The 12,352-nt window shown below is 37.5% G+C and overlaps 1 protein-coding gene across 6 annotated transcripts; it reads left to right on the top strand.

Moving 5' to 3' along the window:
• The first annotated feature begins 3,658 nt into the window (after positions 1 to 3,658).
• On the top strand, positions 3,659 to 11,905 carry ZNF770 (zinc finger protein 770). 6 transcript variants are annotated; one of them, XM_028506441.2, is made up of 3 exons: positions 3,659 to 3,790; positions 5,368 to 5,537; positions 7,672 to 11,905. In XM_028506441.2, exon 3 carries the CDS (start codon positions 7,728 to 7,730, stop codon positions 9,804 to 9,806), a length of 2,079 nt encoding a protein of 692 aa, XP_028362242.1. In that variant the 5' UTR covers positions 3,659 to 3,790; positions 5,368 to 5,537; positions 7,672 to 7,727; the 3' UTR covers positions 9,807 to 11,905. The 6 variants fall into 6 exon arrangements, with proteins under 6 accessions (XP_028362242.1, XP_035887367.1, XP_035887363.1 ...); XM_036031461.1 differs by having other exon boundaries at positions 3,665 to 3,818; XM_036031450.1 differs by having other exon boundaries at positions 3,665 to 3,872.
• Positions 11,906 to 12,352: the final 447 nt, after the last annotated feature.

Below are 12,352 nucleotides of genomic sequence, written 5' to 3'. Positions count from 1 at the left end.
CTCCACCCACAGGAATTACTCTGCCCCACCCTATGAGGCTTAAGTCCAGCTACTGAGTACAACTTGAGGCTATATCAGTGATTTAACAACTAAGATGGATCTCTAAGTGCTTAGAGACATCAGCTGCCCTTCCCCTAAGCCTGGTGCAGATAAAGGTGGCCTGGGTGTGCAGCTTGGTTCTTTCTGCACATAAAGAAGCCCACCAGAGCGAGCCACATGCTATGGATCACTGATAGCTCCAGACAGGTTGACCAGAGCCAGTCACAAGCAGCATCTGACAAAGGCTTACACCAGAGTCTTTGTAGATCTACCTATCACAAAAACAAATCCAAGGAAGAAGCCATAGTGGAAAGACAAAGAAACAGACCCCAAAAGAAAGAACAAGAGAATTCTCCAGAAAAAGAACTAGATGAAATGGAGGCAAGCAATTTATCAGATAGAGAGTTTAGAATAATGAGTATAAGGATACTGAACAACATGAAAAAAAGACATAGAAATCATAAAGAGGGCCATTCAGAAATGAAGAGTGCAATGTCTGAAATACGTAATACAGTGGAAAGAATAAACAGTAGGTTAGATGAAGCAGAACATCAAATCAGTGATTTGGAAGACAGGTAGAAAAAAACACCCAGGCAGATCAGCAAAAAGAAAAAAGAATTTTAAAAAATGAGGCGAGCTTACGAAACATTGTGGACAACATAAAGCATAACAACATCCATATCATGGGACTAACAGAAGGAGAAGAGAGCAAGCAAGGGATCTATAACCTATTTGAAGAAATAATGATGGAAAAAGCCTAATCTGGTGAAGGAAAAAGACACACAAGTTCAGGAAACAAGTTGGACCCAAAGAGACCTAACCAAGACACATTATAAGTAAAATGGCAAGGCTTAAAAGCAAGGAGAATCCTAAAAACCACAAGAGAAAAGCAGGTAGTTACATACAAGGGAGCACCATTTAGACTGTCATCTGGTTTTTTAACAGAAACATTTTAGGCCAGAAGGCAGTGGCATGAAACATTCAGAGTGATGAAATGCAAGAACCTACAACCAAGACTGCTTTGCCCAGCAAAGCTATCATTTCAAATCAAAGGAAAAATAAGGAGCTTATTTTTCCGTACACCAAGGCTTACCTTACACCAAGGAGCCTCAGTCAAAAAAAAAAAAAACTAAAGGAGTTTGTTAACATCAAACTACACTACAACAATTGTTAAAGGGCTTGCTTTAAGAAGCAAGAAAAAGAAAAAGAGGAAAAAAACCAGGAAAGATTCTAAAAATAAAATGGCACTAAATACATATCTATCAATACTCACCTTAAATGTAAATGGCTTAAATGATCCAACCAAAAAACAGAAGGTAGCTCAAGGGTTAAGAAAACAAGACCCAAATATGTGCTGCCTCCAAGGGTCCCATCACAGAACAAAATATAAACACAGACTAAAAGTAAAGGAGTGGGAAAAGATTTCATGCAAATGGAAAGGAAAAAAAGCAGGAGTAGCAGTACTTAATCTGGAAAACAGACTTTAAAACCAAGGCTATAGTAAGAGAAAAAGAAGGACACTACAAAGTGATAAAGGGAATAAGGCAACAAGAGGATAGAACCCTAGTACACATTTACACATCCAATGGAGGAGCACCTAAATATGTGAAGCAAACTTGGTAGACATAAAGGGAAAGATCAAGAGAAATACACTTATAGTGAGGAATTTTAACATCCCATTGACTTCAGTGGATCTTCCAGACAGATAATCAACAAAGAGACTGTGGCTTTAAATGACACACTGCATCAAATGGATTTGATATCTTCAGAGCTTTTCACCCCAAAGCAGAAGAATGTATATATTTTTCAAGTGCATGTGGAACATTTTCTAGGGTATACCACATTTTAGGACAGAAAGCAAGTCTCAATAAATTTAAGGTGGTTGATATCATATCAAACACCTCCACTGACCATAATGCTATGAAACTAGAAGTCAATCACAAGAAGCACACTGAAAAACATACAAAGACATGGAAGCTAAATAACATGTTATTAAACATTGAATAGGACAACAAGATAAAGGAATTAATCAAAAGATACCTTACCCTGGCTGATGTGGTTCAGTGGATTGAGCACCAGCCTGCAAACCAGAGTCGCTGATTCAGTTCTCAGTGACGGCACATACCTGAGTTGCAAGCCACATCCCCAATAGGGGGCATGCAAGAGGCAATGACACATTGATGTTTCTCTCCCTCTCTTTTTCCCTCCTTTCTCCTCTCTCTAAAAATAAATAAATAAAATATTTAAAGAAAAGATACCTTGATACAAATAAAAATGAGGACAGATCAATCCAAAATCTGTGGGACACTGGGAAAGCAATCCTAAAGAGGAAAATTCATAGCATTACACACCTATCTCATAAAACACGAAGAAGCTCAAATAAACAATTTAACTTCACACTTAAAGAAACACACACGAAAACAACAAACAAAGCCCAAAGTTAGTAGAAGAAAGGCAATAATAAAAATCAGAGCAGAAATAAACAAAATAGAGTCTTTAAAAAGATACAAAATATCAACAAACCCAAGGGCTGGGTATTTGAAAAGATAAACAAGATTGACACCTTTTTCCTCAAATTATTTTATTTTTTTATGTTGTTCAAGTACAGTTGTCTCCATTTTTGCACCACTACTTTCTCCAGTCCCACCCATGCCCACCTCCCATCCTCAATCCTACCCACTTTTGGCTTTGTCCATGGGTCCTTTATACTGTAACATACTACACCCTTAATTGTGACTACATTAAATGCTGATATAATTTGGGAAGCAGTCATGAATTTAAAGTGCCGGTCTGGTATTAGACTTCCTATGTTCAAATCCGACCTCCATTATTTATCAGATGTGTGATGTTGAGTAAGTTCCTTAATGTCTGGACCTCGTTTCCCTTGTCTTAAAATGGGATCCTATCACTTCATAAAGTTATTGTATTTAATATAAACACAGTAATTGATAAATGGTAATAACTATTTGAGGCTTACTACGCCATAGGCATTATGTCGAACACTTTACACTCATCTGTCAGACCAAGCTGAAGAAACTAAGACGCTAAGCACAGATATTTGAACATAGTAGACTACCAAATAGTCTACTATGAGACAGTTTTATATCGGATGAACAAGGCTTGAAGAAGCCCACAAGGTCCACAGCTGGCAGGCCACTGGTAGAGCCGGGAGTGGAGCGCAATTATGTCTGACCACAAAGTCCATGTCTCTGACCTCTACGCCATATCTGACGATATACAGTGTGCTGAGTTCAGTGCTAGCATAGAAAGCCCTAGGTGCGTGGCGTTTTGTTTATCACTGGCCTTTTGCGTTAGAGGGGACGAGGCAAATGGGCTTTGAAGGCTGGCTCGCTAGTTTCCAGTCTGGCCTTATGCCCAATGGTCAGGGCTACAGGATTTCCCTAGTCGAGACTTAGGGTTGAGACGGGAATGCACCCTTCTTCACTCCTCAGATCTCTTCCCCACGCAATAGAGGAGCGCGGTGAGTGGCGCTGTGTTTGGAGACAGCTGTCTCGGAGCATCCTCTTCCCCACGAGACTCACGGGTAGCACCGAAGCGAGGGAGGCCCTAGGGTGCAGGGGAGCGTGTTTCCAGCCGGACCGCGTCCCTGGGCGTTCCTGAGTGCTGCGCCTGCGCGCTCAGCACGTCGCCGGCCTTGCCAACCTGCTCTTGCTGCTTTGAACTTGAGCTTGTAGCCTTCGTGACTCGTGGGCCCTGAGATGTGCCGCTGCCGGGTCAGTGCCAGCTGCAGGTGCGTGAGGAGCACGTCAGGAACCCAGGTGTGAGGTGGAGCGATCCCCGGGAAGGGTCGGACCTGCCTGGATCCCTCCAAGGTGCTCAGGGACCCAGAACGGGGACGCCACGACCTCAGCTCCTTTTCCTTTCCCACTTCCCCGCGCCTTGACTGCGTCTCACCGAGAGTGGGAATCGCTGAGAGGAAGGCCCAGAGAGACTGCTTTTCCTTTGTTGTGACGGGTCGTGTCACATAAGGCATATTTTTCCTAGCTGCGGCCAAAGAGATTTTCACCCTTGTTTGCCCTTCCTTTCCTGTTGTGGGATTTTGCAGCCTCGGGACTCTGTTACTCCCCTAGGTGCTTATTGGTTATGGACGATTAGGGCAAGGACTAGAGGTCAGGATCCTTTCTCCAGTGCATTCCCCCTGAGAGGGAGAGGTGAGGGTTCAAGGCCAAGAGAGTGGGTGGGGGTGTCGGGATAGAGAAACTAGAATGAGGGAAACGCTGTAATAAATGTCGCCAGAGATTATTCCTCAACTGAAAGTTGTCTTAAGTTTCTCTCAGGTCTTTCGTTTCTATTTTATTGCCTTTTGTGATATCCTTACTTCGTTTTCATGTTGTTAGTTAAGGCTCGAAAACCAACAAGTTTTCAGCCTTGAAGCAACCTTGGAGGTTTTTGAGACCAGTTTTTACAGACTTTTAATGATTGTATCTTGCTGTTGTCAGAATAGTTTTCAGATCGAACCATTGAGGTTTACTATTTTATTTTTATTTTCAGTTTAACATAGAAGAAATTACACAGTTTGGGTTTAAAAAAAAAGAATATATATTATTGACCAAAAGAATCAGTTGAGAGCACAGAGAATCAGTTGAAGTGGGATTTGGACCACTCTCAAATTAATACTCACCCTGTATACATGCGTAGAGGAATACACTTGGAGCATTGGGGATCCCTGAGCTGTCACTTATAAATAGGAGATGAGATCACTGCTTGTCACCAATAGCACTAACAATAAAGAGCTTCCAGTAAGTGTTTTCCCACGTGGTTTGGAGGCTGGTGACAATAGTATCCATTCTTAGTCCTAGTGGTGGATTATCAACCATAGCCTCTTTGGCACAGGAGCTGTAGATACTCAATTCCTATTATAATCAGAGATGGTTGTTTGTGTTTGGTTCTAGTGTGGGATATTTTTTTATGTGTTTCATAGACACTATTAAAGGGAAGGAGAAACATACAAAAGGAATTGAGTAGTTCAGTCCCAGGCCAAAATCCTTTGTGTGATCTTTCAGACCCAACCATAGATAATCCCAAGGCTTTGCCTGGCTGTCTTGGGTAGGGGAGCTGGGGAGCTCCCCTACTCCCAAAACACACCAGACTTTGTGCCCGGTCAGTGCATTGCAGTTTTTTAGAGGGAGTTGCAGTTAAGGACTGATCCTTTCCTCCCATTAGCCATGCGCATGTACTGTACTACATTCCTGGCTTAGGTACCTCAATTATGAGGACCTTGGCTGAGGCATTTCCCAGATGCCTACACCAAGACCTTATTGGGAAGGGAATGCTGTGACTGATAGACTTTTCTCCCTTTTGACCTAGGACCTTTCCACTCCTAGCCCTTCTTTCCACCCTGGCCTGGACGACCTGTCCATAAAGAGGCAGAAGCCTTTTGTTTGCGCCTCCTCGGCAGTAAGATGATTTGTGCACACTACGTCCACCTGACCCTCACCTAGTGTCATTCCGTTTAGCCTTTTTCCTGTATTGTCACAGTAAGTAAACAAAAGCTTGATTATTTTTTCAGTTTGGCTCAGTGTCTTAATTGACCACATCAACACCTGATTGCTTGACAGGAATTAAATAAAGTACCGAGTTCTTGGCAGTTCACTGGATTCATGACTTAATTTTAATCCTGATAACACAATTGTTAATGTGTTTAGGGATATGGAAGTTGTTCACCTGTGATTTCTCTAACTTGGTGTCATGAAAAGGGATATTAACAGCACCAACAGCTGATTGTTCCTGACATGGATATTTGGGTATTTTATAAATTAATGTGATAGTTTGCAGTCAGATTATTTTGCATAAATTTCTATGGTATATTTCATTTGCCCTCTAATTAGATTTTTGATAAATGGTCTGGGATTATATGGGCCAATTGGACAAAACCAGACACTTATTTTTCTTAGTAATCCTGTCTCATCTTTAGCCACTTTGAATGAAGTGATTGATTTGTTGTGGGTTCCTCTGTCTCGTGTTGTGTGAAGAAGTATGTCAGGAACAGCCTTCACAAACGTTTTTACCTCTTCCTATGGCAGTTTCACAAAACAGTATTTGTCCTTGCTATATGTCATGCAATCTGATATTTTATTCTCTGTTTTATTAAACAAAAATGCTGATCATGATCCACTGAATTGATTTCATAATCCATTAATGGGTAGTGGCATACAGTTTGAAAAAAACTGATAAAGCAACTAGTAGAAGATATTTGCTCAACAAATAAATTGTGATTTTATTTTTGTCTCTGATTTAGATTGCTGAAGAGAATCACACAGTGGGTGTGTTTGTGATTTTGTGTTTAAGGTGTCTTCTAAGAGAGGACAGTAAATAGCAAGTAGCATATATGTTGGAGGTGGGCTAAATCAATGGACAGAAGACCCTGAGTTTCTGGTAAACTCATCAACTCTGATCTCAACTAGGAAATACAAAATTAGAATGAGAGAGTTAGAACAGTGGTTTTTGTTTTGTTTTCTTTTAAATCTCTGACTTCCTTATTCAAGGAGAATGCAGTAGTAGAAGAAAGATAAGAAGAAAATTGGCTCATAAAAGAAGGGAAGATGGGTTGTAAGATGGTTGTGAAAGTACCTTTTTTATGTGTCCTACATAGGTGTATTAGAGGGAAAAGTTTTATCTTTATATTAACTCTGCAAACAAAATGATCCTTTTATTATATTGCCTAAAAAGTGAACCACACACAACTTCCAAGTTAACCATAGACAGATATATGTAGCCAGTTTGTGGATATCATTGCTTGTCTTTTAGGAACTGAACAACAAAATAGAATGGAAAAATAAAAGGAACTATAGATTTAGTTAGTGTGTTTAACTCTTAGTCAGAAACCCTAGAAATAATATTAGGTAGAGAAGGATAAAGTTTTAAAATTGAATTAGTGTTGAGCTAAATAATACCATAACATGTATATTGTTTCAGTTTTCCAATAGGCTCAGAGGCATCAGGAGGCATTTTTCTCTATTTTACAGATGAGGAAAATGTTTTTGCTTCTTCCCGCCACCAAGATTACATGGTGGAAAATCTAGGGCTAGAACGCAGACTTTCTGGGACATTTTCTCCCAGTTGTCCATGTTGTCTTTTGGTCCAAAGAAGTAATTGAGAATAAGTATTGCTATTGATGTGGCTAAGGAATCTAACTTTGATAAATAAAATATTCCATTCTCAAATCATGTTTAGAGTATGCTACAATTGAATGCAAATACATCATATTTTTAGTATTATATTTTAATTCTTACACTGTGTACCTTACAAGCCCAAAGTTTTAAAAAAATGAAAAGCAACAATATATTGATAAATCTACTTAATAGTGAACTAGGAAAATTGGAATTAAAAGATCTACTTAATGTTAAAAAATTCAGTTGAGTCTCATTTTAATATAGCATCTTAATTAGAAATATAGCTTCAAATTATATAGGTATTTGACTATTTCCTATAAAGACATTATATATATGAAATTATTTTTATGATTCTAAATTATTCATCTAAAACAGATATTAACTTTTAAGCACAAGAAAAGTCCAGATCTCTTTCTTATCCTTAACATTTTAGCCAAAGGACAATTTATTTTCATATGAATAAACAATTTTAAAATTAATTTTTATTTTTAATTTTTAGACATCTGTGGAGATTGAGAATACTATGGAGTTTATCAGAATATACCACTGAAGAATATGATGGCTGAAAACAATTTAAAAATGCTAAAGATTGAACAGTGTATAGTAGCCAACAGACTACCAAGAAACAGGCCATATATTTGCAATATTTGCTTCAAGCACTTTGAAACACCATCAAAGTTAGCCAGGCATTACCTCATTCATACTGGTCAGAAGCCGTTTGAATGTGATGTGTGTCATAAAACCTTTAGGCAACTAGTTCATCTGGAGAGACATCAACTAACTCATAATCTGCCTTTTAAATGCAGTATTTGTCAGCGCCACTTTAAAAACCTGAAGACATTTGTGAAGCACCAACACCTTCACAATGAAACCTACCAGAATGATGTTAAACAGGTCAGAAGATTGCTGGAGGCCAAGCAAGAAAAACCAGTGTATGGAATGTATCATACTTTTACCACAGAAGAGAGAAGGGCATTACAACCATGTACTATGTCTGATCCTACCTACAGCCCTACAAAGAAAAGAAAGAATATTCATGCATGTACAATCTGCAGCAAGATGTTTCCATCACAATCAAAACTTGATAGGCATGCACTTATTCACACTGGTCAGAGGCCTTTTAAATGTGTCCTGTGCAGTAAATCTTTCCGACAGTCAACTCACTTAAAAATCCACCAACTTACACATTCAGAAGAAAGACCTTTTCAATGTTGTTTCTGTCAAAAAGGATTTAAGATTCAAAGCAAACTTCTAAAGCATAAACAAATCCATACCAGGAATAAGACTTTTCAGGCTCTTTCATTAAAGGTAAAGAGTCCAGAATCATGCCCCCTCCCTAATAAATTAAACTCAAAGCAGGATGGTTTTGAAAATGGTGATATAGGTGAATCCGAGGAGAATAATCAACTTGATGTCCACTCTATTTATATCGTTCCTTTTCAATGTCCAGAGTGTGAAGAGTGTTTTGAATCAGAGCAGATTCTCAATGGACACAAGTGTTTTCCTGCCAGAAGTGGCAAAATTCCAAGCAGTTTCAAAAGAAGCTTCAACTATAAAACCATTGTTAAAAAAATCTTGGCCAAGCTGAAACGTGTTGGGAGTAAGAAATTAGATAATTTTCCATCTGAGAAAAAAGTATTTAAAAACAGTGTCTTAAAAAACTGTGATTTTATTTCTGGTGAGCAGAACCCCGAACAAACCCAGAGAACATTTATGGGCTCTCTTGGCAAACATGGAACATACAAGAAAGTTGGCAATAAAAAGAAGAAAACATTGACTTTGCTGTCTTCTTGGCAAAAACACTTCCAGAGTCAAAATATGGGAAAAAACTTGAAGGGTATCCTTACAACAGAAAACATGTTAACAGTGGATAATTCGGTGAATAATAAAGAAATATCTCTCAATGGTTCATCAGGTGAGGAATTCTTTGATAACTGTGAAGTCCTTCAGTGTGGTTTTTCAGTTCCAAATGAAAACATGCCCGCTGGACATAAGGTGTGTCCTTGTGACAAATGTGAGAAAGTATTTCCTTCTATCTCCAAACTGCAAAGACACTATTTAATTCATACTGGACAGAGGCCTTTTGGCTGTAATGTTTGTGGGAAATCTTTTAGACAGTCAGCTCACTTAAAAAGACATAAATTAACTCATACTGAAAAGATTCCTTATAGAAGATCTCTTTGCCAAGTGGAGTTTGACAAGTTGAGCAAACTTTTCATTCATCCGGGTGATAATGTCAACTATAATGCTTCCCAACAATGCCAGACTCTGGGTTTTCAAAAATGTGAGGCCCCAGAGTCGGATCAAACATCAGAAATAAAAGTTAAGGCAGAATCAGAGGATTTCATTCTTGGTACCCACTGTAAGAACAGGCAGCCCCATCTCACTAGTGCACTTCTGGACTCAGAGCAGAGCCATCATAGCCACTGTTGTAGTTACCCAGGACATACTGAGAAGAATGATGGCCTTTACCAGTGCAGTGTTTGCTCTAAAAGCTTTAGATCTCCATCTAAACTGGAAAGACACTATCTAATTCATGCAGGGCAGAAGCCATTTGAATGCTCAGTTTGTGGCAAAACATTCAGACAGGCTCCTCACTGGAAGAGACATCAACTTACTCACTTTAAGGAATAACCACAAGAAAAAGTAGTTGTCTTAAATTCGGTTATGTAACTGACAGACCCACTAACACGTTTTCAGTCTCTCTGCTGATCTTGTTTTTAAAGCCTGTATCATTTAAAATGTATTTTTATCAAAAGGCCTGCATTAGATTGAATGATTTTATAAGCTGTTGCTTGTCTTGCAACATAGGTAAGATACATAGAAAATTAATACAATGTTTTAGGAACAGCCACATTTTTAGAGGGAAGAACATGATTTGATGCCAGAAAGTAAGCATGAATTTTATTGTAATATATACTTTGGCTGTATTGGAAGTGTTAAAAATCCATGATGTGGTACAAACAATTCAGCATTGTTCATTTTTTAAAGGACTTATTCCTTGAGACATGCCATCTCCTATTAGATACAGTCAAAACTGAGGCAAAAATTGGTTTTTGGCTGCAGCGAGTAGCTCTACAAAATTTCATTTATTTTATAATTCACATAAAAGCACAATTTTGTTCACTGATAGCTCAAATTCCGTTGCATAACTTTTTTCTTGTAAGTTTAAAAAATATAAAGGCAATAAAAGTGAAAATGGATGAGAATATCAGCATTATTTTTACTGGTCTTTTCCAAGCTATTCTTAGGATTCTGTGGTAGCTGCACCTTCTTGTTCACAGGTGATTAGAATCAGTTTTTTGCCCAGCCTGCTGTTGTCTTTCCCAAAATACTTTAAAAGTAGGAGAGAGGCTGGTGCACCTCCACACATTTACATGTTTACTTATCAGGAATATTGTCCAAGTGGCATAATCTTTTGATGATGTGTATGCATGTTACATTTTAAGAGGAATATATGTAATTTGTCTATTTGCATACCAATGATTGACAGCAGTTGATTTTTAAATTCACTTTAGTAGAACTTTCTTTTAATGTCTCTTAATTGAGTGGTCCTATGACTTAATATATTCTGTTAAGTTTGATCAAAATGCAATGACTAGGTCTAGTTATAGTTTTTATTCCTCTGTTTTTTGCAAGATTCTGATTCTAAAGAATGTTTTTTAATCCTTAGTAAGTTGTTATTTTAATTAGTAAGGTAATTATTCCTGTATAGGAATAAGATGCTAATAGAATTGAGGGTGTCATTTTTCTAAACAGTATTGTCATGATTTATGAAATATTTCATCTTAAACTATAAAATATTTATCACAAATGCCCTTCATATTTGCCATTTTTTATAAAAATCTTTAACATTTCCTAGCAGTAAAAAAAACCACATGATCTTTCTAAGGTGAAAAGAATAGGTGGGAATGTATCCTGGCACACTTAAATACAGTGATAAGCCCTCTACTAAGAACGGATAAATGAACAATTTTAAGTTTTGCATCAAGCTATACGAACTATCTGTGTGGGGAGAGGGGGAAATTTTTTGAGAAACTTAGGTTTAATTTACAGAGATAAAACAGTACAGCTAAAACGCCCAATGATGTACAAATATGCAGGAGAATCATATTTCAAGGAAGTTTTTTTAGGTTTCCTTGAGATTCATAACTCCAGTGCAAGCGAAGTAGTTTATAGAATTTGCTTTAGGCGAAACTTTTTTCAAAAACATCTGTTACAGTAAGGCAAGTAATAAAAAGTTCATATTATCTAAGAATAAAGGCTCAAGGGATTTTTTTTCCCTTTTTATGTCTGAAATGATGTATTTTGGGATTTTCCTAAGCTGCTAATAAAATTTTATTTGAAGTAAATATCTTATATATTTCTTTCCCACCTAAACAGGGAGAGTCCTTAACCATGTTGTGCTTGTAAGGTAATTAATTTGTTTTTTTTTTTTTTGCCCATGCCTTTTTAAGCTGTTTCATATTGAAAGTGGGACACTGTACAAATTTTGTCAAAGATGTACTGTAGTGCTATTTGAAGTACCTGTAACAAAATACTTATTTACCTTTACTATCACTGCAAGCTTCTTGTGGAAACTATAGGAGTGAAAGTAAACTGTATACATCCATGACAAGATTAAACTTGAGATATTAAATGATGATTTGCTGCATGCCAGAACTATTATGTTGAGTCAGTTGCATTAGTTTTCTGAAAAGAAAAATAAACATTATAAGTATCTTCAAAGAGAATTAGAATTTTTTCTTTGGGTGATTCCAGGTTGTAGCATGATTATTTAATGAAGTAATTTGATTGGCTGAGTTAGTGGAATTAATGTTTCTTGTTTTGTGCTGTATTAGGTTCTACAATTTTCGGACAAAATATGTATGTATTGAAGAAAAGTAGATGGTGGTTAAGATTCTTGAAAAATTCAGATTTCACAATATTTTTAAAATAAAGTTTCAGATTACACAGTTTGGACTTTTTTTTTTTTTTTTTTAAGGGCAAATCATGTCGTGCTGGATCAAGGTACCGATTACGAAACACGTTCCGGAGCCCACTCCAACCCACCTTCTACACTGAACTTCCTAAGATGGATGTTTAGTCTTTTTTGTTCGTATTACTTTTTTTTTAAGATTTTATTTATTTATTTTTAGAAATGGGGGAAGGAAGGGAGAAAGAGGTGAAGGGAGGAAAAT

Source organism: Phyllostomus discolor, chromosome 1 (genome assembly GCF_004126475.2).
Source record: "Phyllostomus discolor isolate MPI-MPIP mPhyDis1 chromosome 1, mPhyDis1.pri.v3, whole genome shotgun sequence".
NCBI lineage: Eukaryota > Metazoa > Chordata > Mammalia > Chiroptera > Phyllostomidae > Phyllostomus > Phyllostomus discolor.
The sequence above is the reverse complement of the archived record's forward strand: the minus strand, read 5'-3'. Positions and strand labels throughout refer to the sequence as shown.

What these genes read in the sequence shown, in the direction of transcription:
- ZNF770 (XM_028506441.2), top strand. Translation starts at nt 7,728, where the DNA reads ATGATGGCTGAAAACAATTTAAAAATGCTAAAGATTGAACAGTGTATA.